The sequence below is a fragment of the Vulpes lagopus genome, chromosome 8 (genome assembly GCF_018345385.1).
Source record: "Vulpes lagopus strain Blue_001 chromosome 8, ASM1834538v1, whole genome shotgun sequence".
NCBI lineage: Eukaryota > Metazoa > Chordata > Mammalia > Carnivora > Canidae > Vulpes > Vulpes lagopus.
In genome coordinates, this window is record NC_054831.1 from 93,426,403 (window position 1) to 93,447,128 (window position 20,726).

The window sequence follows — 20,726 nt, forward strand, 5'->3', positions numbered from 1 at the left end:
AGCATTTTTTTTTCTCATTTTATTTTGATAGTCTGTCTCTAAGGGAGGATCCAAAGATCTGAGTTCCAGAAATCAATCCAGAAAACCAAACAGGTTGAATAGACTCATGGGGTTTGAGGTAAATTTAAAAGATACCCAAGGTTTTGATCTAGAAAATCTAGATCCTGGGATTAGGAAAGGCATACTCTATACTTTGCCATAGTTATTTTCTTCTAAAGCATACAAATACTATGAAATGTGCTTGTCTTTCTTTTTTTTTCTTTTTTTTTTCTTTCTTATAAAGGATGTAGACCTTGATTGTTAAGTGACCCAGTTATCTGTCTGTATCAGCAGTTTTTTTTAAGATTTTATTTTATTTATTTATTTATTTATTCATTCATTCATTCATTCATTCATTCATGAGAGACACAGAGAGAGGCAGAGACACAGGTGGAGAGAGAATCAGGCTCCCTCTGGGGAGCTTGATGTGGGACTTGATCCCAGGACCCCAGGATTACGACCTGAGCCAAAGGGAGATGCTCAACCAGAGCCATCTAGGTGCCTTGTATCAGCAGGTTTTTATTTGCTTTTTGTTTGTTCTGTATAAACAAAGATGACAAGTTAAAATTTATTACATTTGGGGGAGGGCAAAGGGATGGTGGGAATAACCATAAAAGTTATTGAGTAAACTATTCATTTGACATTTCCCTTAGCTATATGATCATCTAGGCCTATATTCATCCTACTTGCCTTTATTTTTTTTAAGAGGGGGTGGGAGAAGCAGAGGGAGGAGAGAGAATCTTAAACAGGCTTCATGCTTAGTGCAGAGCCTGACATGGGGTTTGATCTTACAACCCTGAGGTCATGGCCTGAGCTGAAATCAAGAGTGGGATGCTTAGCCAACTGAGCCACTCAGGTGTCCCCCACTTGCCTATTTAAGTAAAAATTTAATTCCTCAGCCACATTAACCATGTTTCAGATGCTCAATACATCATCATTGAACTGCGTTATGTGTTGCACATTTTACCCACTGGTGCTAACCCAGGGACCTAATATAGAATATAACTGTTCCTTTATATACCAACTTTTTAAGCTAAGCTACCACATTACCCATGAGTCTTTTCCTTTCCAGCTAAGCTTCCACATTTCTTCCATTTGTTTTTCATGTGAAGTAGTACGGTGAGAACCCCCTACAGTTTCAATAATCATATCAGAGGATTCAGATGAAGAAAGAAATACAGAATTTATCTTAGAAAAGAGAAAGTTCTAGGGATCCCTGGGTGGCTCAGCGGTTCAGTGCCTGCCTTTGGCCCAGGGCGTGATCCTGGAGTCCCGGGATTGAGTCCCACATTGGCCTCCCAACATGGAGTCTGCTTCTCCCTCTGCCTGTGTCTCTCCTCTCTCTCTCTCTCTCTCTCTCTCTCTCTCTCTTTGTCTATCATGAATAAATAAACTAACCTTTAAAAAAAAAAAAAAGAAAAGAGAAAGTTCTGTTTAAACAGTTTATAGAAGGGGTAAATTTCTGCCCAATTAATATAAAGAACTTTAAGCCATATGAAGTTTGAATATGCTGCTTTCTGGAGCTCCTTGTGGTGGTGGAAAGTCTAAGTCTTTTGAGAATACCATAAAGCAGAAATCACAACTTTCTGAAAAGCCAGTTCTTTATTACATATAAACTAAGGACATTCACTTATCTAAGACCAAATTTTGTTTTTTCTCACTGAAACCTTTTTTTTCAAATCCTCAAGTATGTTACCTGTATGTAGGACAGAGGTAAAGAGGGAAGAGATTTGTGGAATAAGACACACAACACATAGTCCTTAAGTTCAATTATACTACCCTACATCTCATAGTTTACAGATTTCATATTACCCTTTAGAAGTTTATAATCTACTTGGAAAGTCTGATTTTTTTTGTTTTTATTATGTTTATATTAAATCAGGTCCTTGAAACATAAGTGATGTACAAATATCTCCAATTATGAAAATGTAACTTATTAAATAAAAACAAAAGCATGAAATATCACAGAACAGTATGTGACTGAATGCAAAAAACAAAAAAACATGTGGAGTGGGCAGAGAGCAGTAACAGATTAGAAAGAAGAAAAATGTGTTAGGCTGATAGAGTTAAGTGTGCATTTGTAAAGGGAGTTAACCAAGATGGCAGTTTTCACCAGGTGAAGGCTAGAGTGTGCTGGTGTGCTGCAGGCTAGAGATGTGGATTAGGAGGGAGAGTAGGAGTGGAAGCCCAGGAAGAGATCAGGTTAGTCATGTTTGGTAGGCATAGCAGCTGGCAAGTAGAACAGTAGGAGAGTAGCGGAAGAAAGGCAGGGAAGGTTGGCTAAGGCTATAGTGTTTTAGTCACAGCTAGTTTAGGTCTGTTGAGAAACAACAGATCTTGCAACCTTCATTTCTGCTTGACAGACTGCTCTTCAAATGTGTAGCTTCTTGTAGTCATTCTGAAATATATGTCGAAACTATTGTCATAAAACACTGCCAAAAAAGGCAAAATATATTAATCAGACTATTTGGGCACTTAAATTATGCCCATTATTGTTTTCAAGATCCTGCATTTTGTCAATACAAATGAATAAGAAAACGTCTCCTTGAATCTAGTTGAATAAATTAACTGTAGAAGGTAAAAGTGCTTATTTTTCACATTTGTTTACTAACCTATGATTGTTGATTTTGAATGTTAAGTAATTTAGGGCACATGATAACAGATCATACTAAATTCTAAAATTATGTATAACGTCTTAACTAGTGATGGAGCCTAAATGAATGAAATCTGTGGATAAAAATAGTCTTAACATTTATTGCTTGAAGTAATACTAAATGAAAGTTGATATACTGTTACATTTGTATAGCATTGTGTAATGAAAAGGACTTTATTTCTTTGTTGTATTTACTTATTTTTCTTATATTTTTAAGTAACCAAACTAGTAAATTTGTTTAATTTAGGTGGTAAAACCAATCCCTACTAAAGGAGATGGTTCTGAAATTCACAACCTGGCTACTGAGTCTCAAGGAGAAGGCCAGGCAAGCACTGCATCACCCACTGCTAAAGGCCGACGCAGTCCTTCTCCTGGCAGCTCCCCATCTGGTCGCACAGTGAAGTCAGAATCTCCGGGAGTTCGGAGAAAAAGAGTTTCCCCGGTGCCTGTAAGTTAACGTTTCAACAATTATGTTAACTTTCTACAATTTTACAGAAAAGTTTGACAGCAATCTGTTAGAGCAGCATTTCTCCAGGTGTGGCCCACAGACCCTTGGTTTGGGGAGGAAAGCAGGTCCTGAGACCCTTCCAATGGATCCATTAGATCAAAACAAATTTTCTTTTTTTCTTTTTCTTTTTTCAAAACAAATTTTCTAAGAAAACTGAGATGTTACTTGCCTCTTTCACTGCATTAATATTTACAGTGGTGGGTAAAGCTGATGCATTCATCTAAATTAAAGCTATAACAACAGAAACTGTAGCCTTCCTGGGGTATTTGTGGCATACTTAAGACAAATGAAGGAAGGAACTTCAATAAAGACAACAAATTATTTTTCACTAGTGAGATTTATTTTTTTTAAATATTTTATTTATTTATTTATTCATTCATTCATTCATTCATTCATTCATTCATGAAAGACAGAGAGAGAGGCAGAGACACACGGCAGAGGGAGAAGCAGGCTCCTCGCAGGGAGCCCAGTGCGGGACTCAATCCCAGAACCCTGGGATCACGCGCTGAGTTGAAAGCAGATACTCAACCACTGAGCCACTCAGGTCCCTTCACTAGTGAGATTTCAAGCAAAAATTAGAATTCCAGGAAATTCATATCTACTACTGTAAACTTGCAGTTTCCCAGTACTTAAAAGAATTTTATAATGAGATTAGTGATGCTATCAAATGTGATTATTTTTCATATATAATCACACAGTAGGAAAAGTTGGTTGGTGTGGTTTCAGATTCTACATCAGTCTTTAAGAAACCATTTCTTGGGAGTTATCAAAGAACTGTGTTCATAATTATTGGAAGAGTCTTTTAAAATACCTTTTCCAGCTACATATATTTGTGAAGCCACGTTTTCTTCATGTATTTTAACCAAAACATCATTATCACAGCTGGCTTACTGTAGAAGCATGGATGAGAATCCAGTTGTCTATATTAAATTAGACTTCAAAGAGATTGGCAAAGTGATAGGTGCTGACTTTCTGAGAGAGAGAGAGAGAGAAAGAGTGGAAGAATGAGACTTCTAGTGGCAGAAATGCAAGTTAAAATTTACTTTATAAACTTGAAGAGCAAATGAGTGGATAATAGAATGATTATGATCATGACCACAAGGGGGAGATTTGGTTTTCCTCAGATCAGCGCATAAAAAATCCTTTTAGAAGTAGCAGCACCTGGGTGGCTCAGTCATTTAAACTGCTGCCCTTGGCTCAGGTCATGATCTCAGGGTCTTAGGATTGAGCCATGCTTCAGGCTTCCTGTTCAGCAAGGGGTCTGCTGCTTTCTCTCGCTATTTCTCTCTGTCTCTCAAATAAATAAACTCTAAAAAGAAAAAAAAATCCTTCCAGAAGTAAATTTTAAGTAAATCTTTTTACATTAAAGCCCAAGATACTAAATAAATAAATAAATAAATAAATAAATAAATAAATAAAGCCCAAGATACCCAACAGTATTTATTTGCTTTATGTTGACACATCTTTAAATGAGCTATTTTTTTTAAAGCATATAAAGTCTTGTTATTAGCTCATGAATCTCTAAATTAGGTGGAACTCTGCAGGAATGACTTATGTCTGTTCCCCATCGTACCTGCTAAAGCTGGAATATCCAAGATGCTTCCTTATCATGTGTCTGGTACTTCAGCTGGGATGCTAGAACAGTTGGAGGCTGTTGGCATCTCTTCTTCATAGCATGGAAGCTGGGTTGCAACACCACGTTTTGTAAGCCAGGAGATCTTATGGAACAGATTTTTTCTTTGTCCTCAGAGAGAACCCTGCTGACACCTGTTTTTGGACTTCTAGCCTCTGGAACTATGAGACAAATTTCTATTAAGCTCCCCCACCCAACCTCCCCCAAAAAAAGGCTACTAAGAGGGCAAATCCAGTCTGGAAGCTTTTATGAAGCCACTTTGTTTCCTAATGCCTTATTGCCCAAAAGTAGTAACATGCTAGTTGCAAATACAGAATTAGTGTGGTGGGGGACCACACAAAGGTATAAATGCTGGGAGGTGTGGTTTATAGGGGCCATCAAAGTATAAAAGTCTACCACAAGTATATACAGAATTGCATTTCCCCTTCCCTCCCTCACTTTAGGATATATGTTAGTCAAAGTTATCCCTCATTTTTTTAAACACCAAGTTAGCATTTCATTATCTGGATAAATCATAGTTTATTTAATGAACTCTACATACTAATGGATATCATGCATTTTCCTCTTCATTACTAAAAAACGGTATTGCAAACATACTTTTTATATATGTATCATTTTACACATCTGTGAGCATATCCATAGTCTGAATACTTAGGTCTATAGTATGTGCATGTGTACTTGTTTTTTCTTTTACTTTTTAATAACTGCCCATTAAAAAAAAATCAGTATTTTTTTTGGATTGAGATATAATTCCTATACTATACAATTCACCTCTTTAAATTATACTATTGATTAGTTTTGGTCTTTTCAGAGTTGTAGCCAGTAATTACAGTCAACTTTAAAACATTCTCATCACCCCCATAAGAAACTCCAGGCCAATTAGGCCAACCCTAGGCAACCATTACTCTACTTTCTGAAGTCTATATATAATTTGCCCACGCTGGTTATTTCATAAACAGTAAATGGAATCATGTAGTGTATGTGGTGTTTTGTTACTGGCTTCTTTCACCTAGGATCATGTTTTGAAGGTTCATCTGTAGTATAATTTGTATCAGTACCCCATTTGTTTTTGTTCTGTTTTCTGGTTTTTTTTTTCCCCACAAAATATGTTTATTAATCAGTGTATGCATTGATTTTTGCCATATACATATATATTTTAAAACAAAAATTATCTATGCCATATCATTCTTGTTATTTTTGTTTGTTGGTTTAACATTCAGAATAAATTTCCAATCAACATAGTTCTCTAATTATATTTGGAAGTACTCCATTTTTAGCTATAGAATAACATTCTTTTGTATGGATATACACATCTGGTTTGTCCATTCATTTAGTTGGACTTTTGAATTGTTTCTATTCATGGTTATTATGAATAATGCTGTTGGGAACATTTGTGTACAAATCTGTGTATATATCTTTTCACTTCTCTTGGGTTTATACCTGGAAGTGGAACTGCTGGTTCATGTTTTCCAAAGCAGCTGTACTATTTTATTTTCCCACCAGCACTGTATGAGGGTTCTAATTCTTTGTTCTCACCAACATTTATTATCTTTAAAAATTAAATTAGGCATAAAAAGAACTAGAATTTCCACTGGGCATTGATGGAAAAACCAAGTTCTAGGAGAAACAGTGAAGTGGAATGAGTGGTATATATCACCTTTGCTACAGGAGTTTTTGTCAGCCTTCAGTAAAATAAATGCCTTAGTCTGGGGCGAGTCACTTGCCATTAGTTCTCTATAGAGTCTACCACAGGAGGAATTCCATGTTAGTGTTTATAAATTACCAGTTGCAAAAGAGCATTTAGTAACACCTTAAGTGGAAGCCAGGAAATTGGATTTTAATTTTTATCACTAGAAAGAAGTCATCTTTATGCTTTTTTATCTTAGTTTACATAATACTTTTCAAAGTACTCAAATATTTACATTTTTTAAAATTACCACATTTGTCTCAATCAGCTAAGTATCATTAGTTACAGGGATAACTGAGATTTTAGAAGTTTGTGATGCGGTATGTTAGATAAAAGCATTTGTAAAATGCATTTTGTTCCATTATATTTTGGAGCATTTTTTCAGAATATAAAATGCTACATGGCCATCTGGTATGACCCTTTTTTAGGTAATTGTGTCTTATCAAGAAGTAAGCAATTTACTTAATACAAAAACAATGTTGTGAAGTTTCAGAGTGGGAGAATCACACCACCTCGAAGAGCCCCTTCACCAGATGGCTTCTCACCATATAGCCCAGAGGAGACAAACCGCCGTGTAAACAAAGTTATGAGAGCCAGGCTGTACTTACTGCAACAAATAGGACCCAACTCTTTCCTGATTGGAGGAGACAGCCCAGACAATAAATACCGGGTGTTTATTGGGCCTCAGGTAGGATCTTTGACCATTTTACATTTTATTAGTATCTGGTATTAACTCAGATGTATATACCATAACATTCTTAAAGTTACATCACTTAATTTTCTTTAGTAAACTAAAGTGAATTTAAAATATATTTTGTGTTTACTTAATAAACATTTTTATTTAATGTACTTGTGAAGGTCTCTAGTATACTTAATATACTTAATATATTTTTCTTGCATATCCTTACATATCTTACCATATAAGAATAATGAAGCAAATTAGTAGCAACTTTGTTAAACTCAAAAAGATAAAAAAAAAAGTGATCATCTTAGAACCACAGATTTATTACTCATAGGTTCTCTTTTAACTCTAGAACTGCAGCTGTGGGCGTGGAACATTTTGTATTCATCTGTTGTTTGTTATGCTCCGGGTATTTCAACTGGAACCTTCAGATCCAATGTTATGGAGAAAAACTTTAAAGAATTTTGAGGTAACTTTTAATAAATGCTTTCGAGTAAAATTACTAACAAATTTGTATGGCTCATTCTTGACAATTTTCCATGAGGTGTAAATTTAATTAGACAGCAGTCATTCTGAAGGCATGAAGATATTTAATTATTATTTGAGGCTTATCTCTTATAATCCACTAATTAGTTTTTTCTTCCAGACTGTAAAGAAAGTAAACACTGACCTATAAAAATACTGTCTTTAGTAACCTATATATATTACTTTTGAAGCTCTTAAATTGGCTTTGTGAAAAATTTATGAAATAAAAGACAAATAATTCAACCTCTAGAACTCTTCATATGTATATTATGGCACGAATATCATTGTTACTGTCTTTTTTCAATGTTAGGTTGAAAGTTTGTTCCAGAAATATCACAGTAGGCGTAGCTCAAGGATCAAAGCTCCATCTCGTAACACCATCCAGAAGTTTGTTTCACGCATGTCAAATTCTCATACATTGTCATCATCTAGTACTTCTACATCTAGTTCAGAAAACAGGTTAGTACTTTTTAAGGAATTAAAAGCATTAATCCAGTGTTACTTTCTAATTTTAGAGGTATTTTTTTATATCTATTAAATTGCTCTAAATTAATTTACTTATTGAATCTTGACTTTTAAAGTTAAAATCAGGGGTAAGCAATATTAAAGGCCATCTAAGTATGTGTGTATATACACACATATATGCATACATATATAGGGACTTTTTATCCTGAACAACTACACTGTTGAAAACTGGCACCTTAAATATCAGAATAGTCATTTCACAAGAAAAGTCAGGTGGCAAGTATAAAATATAAGTGGCTGCTGTTTATCTGTCATTACTTTGTGCCAAGCACCTAAAATGGTGTCTAATTCTGTTCATATACCAACCTGATTATCACTCTCTTGCAGACAGTGAAGCTGAAGCACTGTATAAAAAATATTCTGTAGTTCTTTTATAAATAAATCATATACAAGCCAAAGTGGTTTTCCAAAATCACTTTCAAATGTAGGACCTTTAAATTGAATGACATCACTTCTTTTAATGATCTTGCCAGAGAATTCTCATTACAGGCTATTTTACTTGTGAGAATACAAGGATGCTCTTCTAAACAGACTAATCGTTAGTATTTAAGAGATAAAGTAGCCATTAATCACAGTTATTTAAAATCTGCGCTTCTCAAACTCTTCCATTTCCTAACTGCTGATAAAAATGAACACGTAATGCTAAAGGGTCTGAATGAACATGTAATGGTGAAGGATTTTTACACTCAAAATGACAGGTGTAAAAAAATTTTCAAATCTGTAGTATTATTAAAACACCTGTGAATTTTCTTTCTTTTCCAAGTTCTTTATTGGGTTTCTTCATTGGTTTTAATGTAAAAATGAGTTTTTTAAATTACTCCAGAAAGGAGTGCTGCTTCTCTTAAAAGGGCACTTCTGATATGTTCCTGAGGGACCTGTTTGAGAAGCACTAATCTTAAGTAATTAAATCCCATCTTCATCCCATCAGTTTTTTTAAGTGTTGTAACTGCTTCAAAATTCATGAAGAATAGATCAGGCCAAGGGATTTGTGAAGAAAAGAATGGAGAGACCCTATGGGAAAAGTAAATGTTTGAATTTTCTTATTTTTGATTAAATGAATAGATTTTAGAATCATAGAGTTTTACAAGTTTTTTGGGAATTAGAGATTTCTACTTTACATGGTTCGGTGATAATTGAAGCCAAAAGAGATCATGCAACAGCTCAGTTGAGTAAAGGCAGAACCAGAACCTCAGTATCTTGACTTCTTGTTCAGGTCTCTTTCCCTTAACTCCTTATCTCTTCAAAATAGATGAAAAAAAAAATGAACTTTATTTGTTAAGCTTCCTGAGCCAGACTTATTCTGGAACCATCCTCCCTTTGATTCACATTCCTGTAGTTTTTTATTTTGGAAAAAAAAAGTTTAAAACCAGGTAGTCAAAGTCAAAATAGAAAGTTTCTCGCTAAAATGAACAAAGATAACTTCTAAACATGGGCTAGTCATAATATGGAGGTTTTATTAATTTGTTTGGTTTACTATATCTGTGGGGGGGGGAACCACAGAAGCTATAATCTTGATATACTGGGATTATGCTGTGTAGCTAAGTAGATTAATGTTTCATGTAATCGGAAATTTTTATATCTAAAGACTACAATTTTTTTTTAAGACTACAATTTAAAAAACAAAACAGGAAATTTATCTGGAGACCTGACTGCATTGTATTAATTTTAAATTATATAAGAAACAATTAAAGCCAGAATTCGGACAAATTGAATATACTTTAAAAATTTTGATGCAGTAAGTGTACTTTTAAGAAAAAAAATTTAATCTGAGAAATGCAAAAGATTTATATATATATATGACTCTTTGTCACAGTATAATATAAAAAATTGAAATACCCAGCAAGGGAATGGTTAAAATATACTCATATCAGGAATAGTTCATACAGATACTAAAATTATGCTTCTGGGGTGCCTGGTGGCTTGGTTAAGTATCAGACTCTTAATTTCAGCTCAGTTGTCATGATCTCAGGGTTGTGAGATTGAGGCTGTGCAAAGGCTCTATGCTCAGCAGGGAGTCTATTTGGGATTCTTTCCAATTTTTACCACCCTTCCCTCTGCTCACACTTGCTCTCTCACACGCTTTCTCTCTCAAATCTTTTTTTTTTTTTTTAATTTATTCATGAGAGAGAGAGAGGCAGAGACACTGGCAGAGGTAAAAGCAGGCCCCACGCAGGGAGCCCAACACGGGACTCGATCCCAAGTCTCCAGGATTAGGCCCTGGGCTGAAGGCGGCGCTAAACCGCTGAGCCACCCGGGCTGCCCTCAAATAAATAAATCTTTAAAAAAATTAATGCTTCTGAAAAAAAAATGCTTCTGAAGAATACTGAATGGCATGAAACAAAATGTAAGTTATAATACCGTATATTACGCATGAACCCAGTTTTTACATATAAAGGTATTGTGGGATCCATACATATTTAATGAGCAGAAATTTTAATGGTTATTAATAGGTGGCATTATTATGAGTGACTTTTATACTTTAAATACTTTGAGCTTTAAGATTCATCAGGTCACAGATTCATCTCTGTCACAACTACTCACCTCTGCCCTTGCAGCTCAGATAGCCACAGAGGATAAGTGAATAAATGGGTGGGGCTCTGTTCCCGGAAAACTTTATTTACAAAAGCTCACAACAGACTAATTTGATCTCCTTGTAGTACACTAATACCTCCTCTCTACTCAAATGACTTTACTTCTGATAAAACTTGCTAAAAAGGGGATCCCTGGGTGGCTCAGCGGTTTAGCGCCTGCCTTTGGCCCAGGGTGCGATCCTGGAGTCCCGGCATCAAGTCCCACGTCGGGCTCCCGGCACGGAGCCTGCTTCTCCCTCCTCCTGTGTCTCTGCCTCTCTCTCTTTCTATGTCTATCATAAAAAAAATAAATAAATCTTTTTTTTTTAAATAAATAAATCTTTAAAAAAAACTTGCTAAAAAGAAAATGTGAAATGTAGAAGTGAGAAATGTTTCTACTGCTTTCTTAAAATATGAAAATACAGAAACAGTTCATGTCCAATAATAAATGGATGAAGTCAGAAAAGCATTTAAGAAATAAGTTGTACCTGCAATTGGACTGAATTGTGGAATTTTCTTTTTTCTTCTAAATCTTTTGAATAAGCTCACTTTGATGTAATTTGAAAGTTACTTGACCTGGGATCATCTCTGCCATTAATATTTTTATTATAGATTGTTGTGTAAATCATTTCTGCAGTGTTTTTGTTAATTTTTATCATTACTGCATGCATATTTTGACAGCATTTCCTCACTCAATATAGCTTCATTTTCATGAAGAGAGCTAGAAGGGGCAAATGAGCAGGAGGGAGAGAGACTAGTACGTGTGCCTTTACCTCAGGAATCATCCATCATGACTTTGCTGGACCTGTTCAGCTTTTATGAAAGTTTTTTAGGAAACTGTTACTTTACTGTCAACTATTCAGACCTGTTTTTCAGGAATTATAGCTTAAAGTTATAGAAGTGTAATATTAGGCTCAGAGAAAAGCCTGAACTTAGTAGAGACTCAAATTTGTATGAGTAAGTAGATTATGAGTTATTCTCCTGAAATTAAAGCCTACCATGAAGTGATTTTATGATCTTTGGCAGCTTCTTTAGCATTTCAGAGCCTAATCTTTATTTTATAAAGGAAAATACTGATTTTTAAAAGCTACTCATGACATCATGAAGGTTCAACAAAACTTTATGAAGTAGAAAACAAAACCCCCGTCTCTAGTCTGAGCTGCATACAAAACTAACTACTGTTTAACAGTTTAATACAACTTTTAAAAATTACATAAAGAAAATCGAATTCTCTGTACTATTTGTTTATACTCACACACTACTACTACTCTCATCTTTGTTTTTTAAACAAATGTAAAAGTCATGCTTTATATTTTGATCTGAAACTTGCTTTTTTTTTTTTAAACTTTTGATACCTGGAACAGTTTTCCTGGGTCAGTACAAAAATAGACACTACTTTTTTTTCATGGCTGTATAAGATTATATAGATATGCTACAATTTATTTTGCTATTGCCATAATTAATGAACATTTAGTACACCTCTAATTTTTTGCCTATTAAATGCAACAAATTTTCTTTTTCTGTTTATGTATTCCAAATATCTCTGTAGGATAGCATCCTACAAAATAAGTTTTTTAGGTCATAGATATGTTATATTAAGTAATTTAAGAAATACTAGCAAATCCCTTTCCAGAAATTTCATTTTTTACTTCCACTAGCAGTATATATGAGAACTTGTTTTCCTATGCCAATACCCAGGCCAGATGTGACCAACCTATACAATTTGTGTCAATCAGGTTATTTAAAAAAAAAAAAAAGTTTTCATTAAAATGCATTTTGTACTTCATTTTTCATACTTACTGGCTATTGGTATTTTTCATTTCAATTGCCTTACCTTCTTTGCCATTTTACTATTAAATTACTAGTATTTTTCTTGCTGATTTTTAAAAGCACTTTCTGTATTAAGAATAGTCTAATACATAGAGTATCCTTCACATATACCTGATAAAGTTGCAGGTTCACCATAAATGGAATCATTCTGTACAAATCAGAATTCTGGCATGGTGTCTGGTGTTCTTCACCACATAGTATGTTATGGATGTATGTTTTTGTCATTGTTTGTGAATGTCTTGGAGACTTTTTTTTTTTTTTTTGAGATTTTATTTATTCATGAGAGAGAGCGCATGAGAGAGAGAGAGAGAGAGAGAGAGAGAGAGAGAGAGGCAGAGACATAGGCAGAGGGAGAAGCAGGCTCCATGCAGGGAGCCTGATGTGGGACTCAGTCCCCGGACTCCAGGATCACGCCCTGGGCTGAAGGCAGGCACTAAACCACTGAGCCGCCCCCAGGGATCCCAAGCCCGAGCCCTTTTCTTTTTTTTCTAAAGGCTTCACAGTGTGTGAGTGTACTGCTTTTTAAACTTTTTGATGTTCATTTGGTTAATTTTTTCTTTATGCTAAATACTGCAGAGAACATTCTTTCATACATATATAATCTATTATATAGATTATAATACAAAAATAATAAAATCTTATTTTGTCTCTTTATTTTCTTATGATATATTCCTAGAAGTCTAGTTGAAAGGTTTTGTATATTAACAATGTAACATATGTTTCTAGCTTTGTTTCTAGGAAAGTTGGACCAGTTTATGGACCCACACAAAGTGCTTCTGATGGGCCTTCAAACTTAACATGGAGTAGATGAGTTCTAAGGTCCTCTCCAGTAATTGAAACCTTAGAACTATTGGCATATAGCATGTTTGTATATAGTCAAACCTTACAACAGTTTGTTTAAAAGGTACAATAGCAGAATTATGGGGCTACATGGGTCTCTTAGATTGTACTTCATATATTGAATTGTATTCATAGCAAGAAAAGGTTAATTCATACCCACAACCTATAAATATTTAGTGGTGCGAATCTTATTTAAAATTAGTATACTAATGGGAGAAATAAATACTTCCCAAATAGTTCTATAGAAAATGCTCTTAACAAGCATTTCTAATTAGTTTTTTCATATTTAAAGAACCCAAAACTGCTTTTAGCTCTGGTGTTAATCCTTTATTATATTCTTTTGTGTCTAATGCTTTCCTCTCCCCTTCCTTATAGTATAAAAGATGAGGAGGAGCAGATGTGTCCTATTTGCTTGTTGGGCATGCTAGATGAAGAGAGCCTCACGGTGTGTGAAGATGGCTGCAGAAACAAGCTGCATCACCACTGCATGTCAATCTGTACGTGGCTCTTCTCCTCCCCGTGCTTACCCAGCACAGTTAGCACATGAGCCCACTATGTGAGTTAGGGTTCTAACATGACTTTTAGGGAGACTAGGGAGAGAAGAAAAAGAACTTTAGGCCCTTATTTAAAGTTTTCACTAGAGTTGAGGATCTGTTAGGAGATGAGGTGTGTGAGCAAAGAAATGTAATACAGTGTGATATGTGTAGTAACGGAAGGCAGGCACAGAATTTAAAACAAAATTCTGGTCTGGAAGATGTATGTGGAGGTGAGGAGGTGAGAAGATCTGGGCAGGCATGACAGGGTAACATGAAAGCAAGTTTTGGAATAACATAACTAGGTAACCAAGTAGGTAGAATGTTTTCAAAAACAGCAAAATACATGTTGTAACTTTAAAAAATAGCATTTGCAGAAGGTACACGTTAGAATAATTTTGCCTCCTGTGTTTGCCTGCTTCTACATAAATATATGAAATTATTTTTTGAGATTCAGTATAAACCTATACTAGCCATTAGCAACAATTATTATATGTAACTACTTAATGTTAAGCATTTGTATTTTTTAAGTGTTTTCCTTTAATTTTCAGGGGCAGAAGAATGTAGAAGAAATAGAGAGCCTTTAATATGTCCCCTTTGTAGGTCTAAGTGGAGATCTCACGATTTCTACAGGTAACAATTTTGAATTAATGAATTGGATATGTTTAATAAAAAATAAAAATGTTCTCAGGGTGTTATTTAAATCTTTTAATTTTTTTAAAAAAGCTTTTGTTAATTTTTCGTTTAGCCATGAATTGTCAAGCCCTGTGGATTCCCCTTCTTCCCTGCGAGCTGCACAGCAGCAAACCATACAACAGCAGCCTTTGGCTGGATCACAACGAAGGAGTCAGGAGAGCAATTTTAACCTTACTCATTATGGAACTCAGCAGATTCCTCCTGCTTACAAAGATTTAGCTGAGCCATGGATTCAGGTAAGTAGTTCTTGTTCTTCATTTCTCAAATAAACCTTTACAGACCAATTAATGTAGCTGTCTACCAGTTGTTTATAATTTAAGGAAATACTTTTGCTTGCCTCCCTCATGACCGATAATTTGATCGAAAATTTTACCTTTGGTGTTAACACTCTCCTGCTTATTATAGAGCTTAAACTTTGAAAATTCCTGGAGTCACACCTCCCAGCTCTAGAAAAATCTCTAAACAATCAGACATAAAGGATTATCTAAGGATAGACACTAGACCTCTTCAGTGCTAACCTGTTCAAATGTTTAATCCCATTCCTACTAAGAATTTCTATCATTTTTCTTGTTTATTACCATTTAAACTCAATCTTGGCCTGGGTGACTCAGCGGTTTAGCGCCACCTTCGGCCCAGCGCAGGATCCGGGAGATCCGGTCCCATGTCAGGCTCCCTGCATGGAGCTTGCTTCTCCCTCTGCCTGTGTCTCTGCCTCTCTCTCTCTGTCTCTCATGAATAAATAAATAAAATCTTTTAAAAAATAAAATAATTAAAATAAACTCAATTTTTTTCTGTATTCTCATGGCATATAATAGGTGCTTGATAATTGCTGAGTGGATGAATAAGAAAAAAAGTATAGTGTTTGCCTTATATTAGCTAGCCATTTTTATTTGTAAGGGCAGTTTCTGTTCCTTCACTTTCTCTTCTGATGAAATGCTTTTTCTTCCACAGTAAATTGGAATTTCTTTGGTGGGTTGGTGGGACTCTAATGATTTTCTTTGTCGTTGCCTACTTTGTCTATTATTTTTAAAAATGTAGAATCCCAAACCAGTCTCTCCAATAAACAATAGTGAAGTAAAATATTTTCAGTAATCTGTTAAATTCTGTTCAGTACTACTAAATTTGTAAACAGAGACACTGACTCAGCTTGTATATCATAAGGATTTGTTTCCTTTTTCTTTTTATGATTTCTATCTTCCTGTAGCTTTTGAATTCTCTTTTCTCAGTAATGTGTTATGAATCTAATAAAATCTGCAAAATTAATAAACACAAATTATTTCTTTTATCTGGTTCACTAATGGTACTAAACGTAAGCCCTCACCTGCCCCTTCAGGAGTCCTCAAGAGAACTTTCAAGTTGATACTTAACTATTGGATGCTATCTTTCAAGGTAGTGGTCTAATCAGTTTTGCTTAAGCTTTAGGTTGGACTGTGCCTATATACTCCTTGTTTTTTTTTTTTTTTGATGCGATACAAGACAGAATTAAGCCTTAGATTATGGTATGCTATTTAACAATGAGTGCCAGCCATATAACAAATTGTATTCTAGTTGACTTATTCTCCTTTACTATCACCTTAGAACACATTTAAATAAATCATCATTCGTTTTTCCTAAAATTGTGTTTATTCATCTGTAAAATTCAGAAATTTTTCATATAAATTATGTAGGGTATTAAGTTTACTTTTAGCTAATGAGCCCATAATGTCAAGACCATGTACCCTTTCCTTGATTTAGGGACTCTGGCATTGCAGGCATGGTAATGATGACTGTAATGACATATAATCATAGGCATGTCACTATTCTTTTTTTTTTTTTTAAGATTTTATTTATTTATTCTTGAGAGAGAGAAGGAGAGACAGAGCCAGAGACACAGGCAGAGACAGAGCCAGAGACACAGGCAGAGGGAGAAGCAGGCTCCATGCACTGGGAGCCCGATGTGGGATTCGATCCCGGGTCTCCAGGATCGCGCCCTGGGCCAAAGGCAGGCGCCAAACCGCTGCGCCACCCAGGGATCCCGCATGTCACTATTCTTTGCGGATTTGAACACAAGAGTTTTTTTCTTTTGTCTTTAGATTTTTCCACTCCATTTATAATAGTTCTATTTTGTTGAGTGTTTCTTTTTCTTTAACCTTTTTCTACAAGACAAAAAGCACATTAAAAGTTTTTGACTTAACTGTTGTCATCTAGAGGAGAAATATTCTATCTCTTGGACACTACAGTGCCTTTTTTTGGTCTGGCTTTATCTTGCTTCAGTTTCTTCTCTGTTAACTACCTTAATACAAAGTTTGGATACTTCATAGATTTTTTTTTTGTCATAAGCATAGGAGTACAGAAGCATATATAAATATATATGAATTTTAAGTGGCTGGACATATTTGAAACTGTAAGATTGGTGAAAATTTGAGAAATGTCCACAAGTTTCCTTTCATAATAAAAAATCATGCTTATTCCCAAATACTTTAGGTTCATTAGTTTTTCTCCACATTGAATTTATTGTGTTTGTTTGATTATAGGTATTTGGAATGGAACTTGTTGGCTGCTTATTTTCTAAAAACTGGAATGTAAGAGAGATGGCTCTCAGGCGTCTTTCACACGATGTTAGTGGGGCTTTGCTCTTGGCAAATGGGGAGAGCACTGGAAACTCTGGGAGCAACGGCAGAAGCAGTCCGAGTGCTGGAGCCAGCAGTGGGTCTTCCCAGACCAGTATCTCAGGAGACGTGGTAGAGGCATGCTGCAACGTTTTGTCAATGGTCTGTGCTGACCCTGTCTACAAAGTGTACGTTGCTGCTTTAGTAAGTAGCTTTATTACATAACTAAAGCATTATGGGTGGTTTTTTTAGAGCTTGTAGATATCACTCTTAAGATGCAATGAAACTTACTTTACCTGATTTAATTTTGGAAAATCCAAATTTTTATTCCATAATCCCAAGAAATTGCAATTTTCCATTAATCTCTTCATTCGCATTTTACTTGTTTTAATCTATTCAGGTTTTAATCTATTAAGGTTTTCTTATACACTGTTTACTTTTCTCCCCTAAAATAGCCATGTCTTGCTGGTCATCTCTTTAAATTTTCCTTACACCTTACACATGGTCAAATTAAAAACGCTTTATGGGATACCAAGTGATTGTAGTTACTTTGATTTTTAAAAAATTTTCTATTAGACATTAAGGAGAACTGGTTATTAATAAACATTGTACAGAAATTCAGAATCCTTTTCACAGAGGAGGGCTTCATGACATAGATGACTGAGTTTTTCTAGTTGAAGCTATTAGAAGTTGTCTTTCATGAGTGGGATGGAATGATGAAGAGGTTGTTTAATTTGCAATTTTTGAGGCTAATTTGACTTTCTCCATTCTGAGTATCCATATCTTAAGATAGGGTTTTTCGATCTTCGCACTATTGACATTGAGCCAGATAATTATTTGTTGGGGGCAAGAGTACTGTCTTGTGTACTGTAGGATGTTTAGCAGCATCCCTGGTCTTTACCTACTAGATACCAGCAGCAAACCTCTCTTCTCCCTCCCATCCCCTTGATGACAACCAAGAATGTGTCTAGGCATTGCTGAGTGTCCACTGAGGGTCAAAATTGCCCCAGTTCACAACCACTGCTTTAGAATCATTCTTACCTAGTCAGTTTTTAAAACTCCTTAATCTCTCTGTTTATTCTGGCTTTTTCTAATCCATTCTCTAGCAACTATGCTAATGCATAGCCTGATGGTTATGAACATGAATTTGGAGTTAGAACTGAGTGATCTTATAATTTATCATCCTGAGATATTTGAATAATCTAATCTGCTAGTTAAACTAGGACTAGCCTAGGCAGTCTGAACATAAGGTCACGATTATATAGAGACCTTAATTCAAATTCTGGTTCTTCCATTTGTTAAGCAGTATGACTTCAGGACTCTTTAAATTTCAGCTTTCTCACCTATAAAAAAAAATAATGAAAATATTACCTCCTTAAAGACCACTTTATTTCCTAGCTTAGAAACCTTTAAAGGATTCACTTGCTTTAGCAGCACTTCCAAAAGTATATTTCATGGCAGTTTGGCAGGATTATGAAAAGTTCCCTGAAGAAAGTTCTGAGTTAAAATTGATGAACATTGAATTATAGAAGTTCAGTGAGTCTGTTCACTGCAAGGCTCCCAGGAACCTTCAATAAGCTAATGTACATTAGGAATTTATAAGAGCAAGAGGTAGAATGCATTATTTCCCAAATCTATCTTTACTGTGGTCTGTTTTTTCATGTAGAATATCCAGGGACCAGCGTACTGTAAAGACCAATGTTTTGGGCCCAACTTTTGACCTGTTCTTGTTACTGTTTTCCAACACAAACCTTCAGGCACACTTGACTGTTCAATGTACTGCCTTACTGTCGGGTTTTCTTCTTAAGTTCAGATGGTTTCCCATCTAGTTTGTGAGCTGTGGGGTGAAGGGACTCTGAGAATCCTACTGTATTCTGTTTCCTCTGTAATTAGTGTGCCACGCATAATGGAGGCAGAAATGGCTCCTTCCCTTAAAGCTCTCCATTCTCTTTCTCCTCTCCTTTTTGTCCTTCCTCTTTTCCCTTTCCCCTCCCTCGCCATATATAATTCTTCGCTGAACCACTGAGAGTTAAAGGAGTCATGACATGACATTTCACCTTAAATATTTTAGCATATATCTCTTAACAAATACATTCTTCTGTATAACCACAATGCAATCAGCAGACTCATGAAATTTAGCATTAATAACAATACTCTTATGTACTTATAAAGTCCATATTCATATATCCCCAGTTGTTGCAACCGTGTCTTTTACAGCTAAGTCGCAGATTTTACTCAGTTTTCACCAGTTTAATTGGTGTCTGTTTAATGTCTGTTTTCATTAATGTCTGTTTTCTATTTTAGGGTCCAGTCTAGACACTCACATTGCATTTAGTTGTCATGTTCCCTTAATCTCTTTCCATCTGTGACAGTTCCTCAGTCTTCCCTCATCTTACATAGATCTTGACACTTGAAATGTGCTGGCCACTTATGTTGAAGAATGTCCCTCATTTTTGGCTTAGTATTTTCTCATAATTTGATTGGGTTTATGCATTTTTTGAAAGAATACCAGAGATGATGTGCCATTATTAGTGTACTCTATCAAGGGTACATGATGTTACTGTCTTATTATTGGTGATGCCGTCATTTATCACTTGGTCAAGGTGATGGCTATTGTGTTTCTTGCTATAAAATTACGGTTAATAAATGTCTTGGGAAAAATACTTTGAGACTAAGCAAATACCCTATTTCTCTTTTTTGCCCATTTGTCAGTGGGTCTTGCCTACAGCAGTTATTATTGTGGTGTTCAGTGGTGATTTTCTGTTTCCCTCATTCCTTCTAAATTAATTGGAATTCTTCTATAAAGAGGAACTGTCTCTTCTCCATTTATGTATTGATTCAGTTTTTATTATTTTTTTATTCAGTTTTTAAATTTCTAATCAATATAGGCTAATGGGTATTTTCACCTATGGATTATAATCCAGGACTATCATCATTTAATTTGTTGCTTATATTATTCCAGCTTGGCCACTGGAAGCTTTTTTTTTTTTTAACTTACTTTGAAATTCATACTTCAAAAATAGCAGAAGTAGTTCAGAGAGCTGCTTTCTACCTCATGTTTTATTTGTTATCAGTATAGATTCATGGATTTTTTTTATTTGTGGGTTATAATCCTTTCCTGTCATTATTTTATTAAATTATCTCAGATTTTGCCAGGGTCTCTGATGTTTCTCAAATGCAGTTAAACTGACCTTCAGTTTTTTCCTCCCAGAAAACATTGAGAGCCATGCTAGTATATACTCCTTGCCATAGTTTGGCAGAAAGAATCAAACTGCAGAGACTTCTCCGGCCAGTGGTAGACACCATCCTAGTCAAGTGTGCAGATGCCAATAGGTAAGGCCCTATTAATGAACTGCTTCACACCCTCTTATATTAAAAGCCTAGCAACAAGCTTCACACCTGGTGAGTATTTGATAC

At 35.2% G+C, this 20,726-nt stretch overlaps 1 protein-coding gene across 2 annotated transcripts in view; it reads left to right on the forward strand.

The window, feature by feature from the left end:
• Positions 1–20,726, forward strand: part of MAP3K1 (mitogen-activated protein kinase kinase kinase 1) — a 79,328-nt gene that overhangs the window by 44,784 nt on the left and 13,818 nt on the right. For both annotated transcript variants that reach the window (XM_041767102.1, XM_041767104.1), the window contains exons 3-11: positions 2,940–3,140; positions 7,008–7,208; positions 7,555–7,671; positions 8,038–8,186; positions 13,868–13,989; positions 14,577–14,658; positions 14,774–14,957; positions 17,235–17,513; positions 20,521–20,642. In XM_041767102.1, the coding sequence (XP_041623036.1) occupies positions 2,940–3,140; positions 7,008–7,208; positions 7,555–7,671; positions 8,038–8,186; positions 13,868–13,989; positions 14,577–14,658; positions 14,774–14,957; positions 17,235–17,513; positions 20,521–20,642 (1,457 nt within the window). The remainder of the gene's footprint in view (positions 1–2,939; positions 3,141–7,007; positions 7,209–7,554; positions 7,672–8,037; positions 8,187–13,867; positions 13,990–14,576; positions 14,659–14,773; positions 14,958–17,234; positions 17,514–20,520; positions 20,643–20,726) is intronic.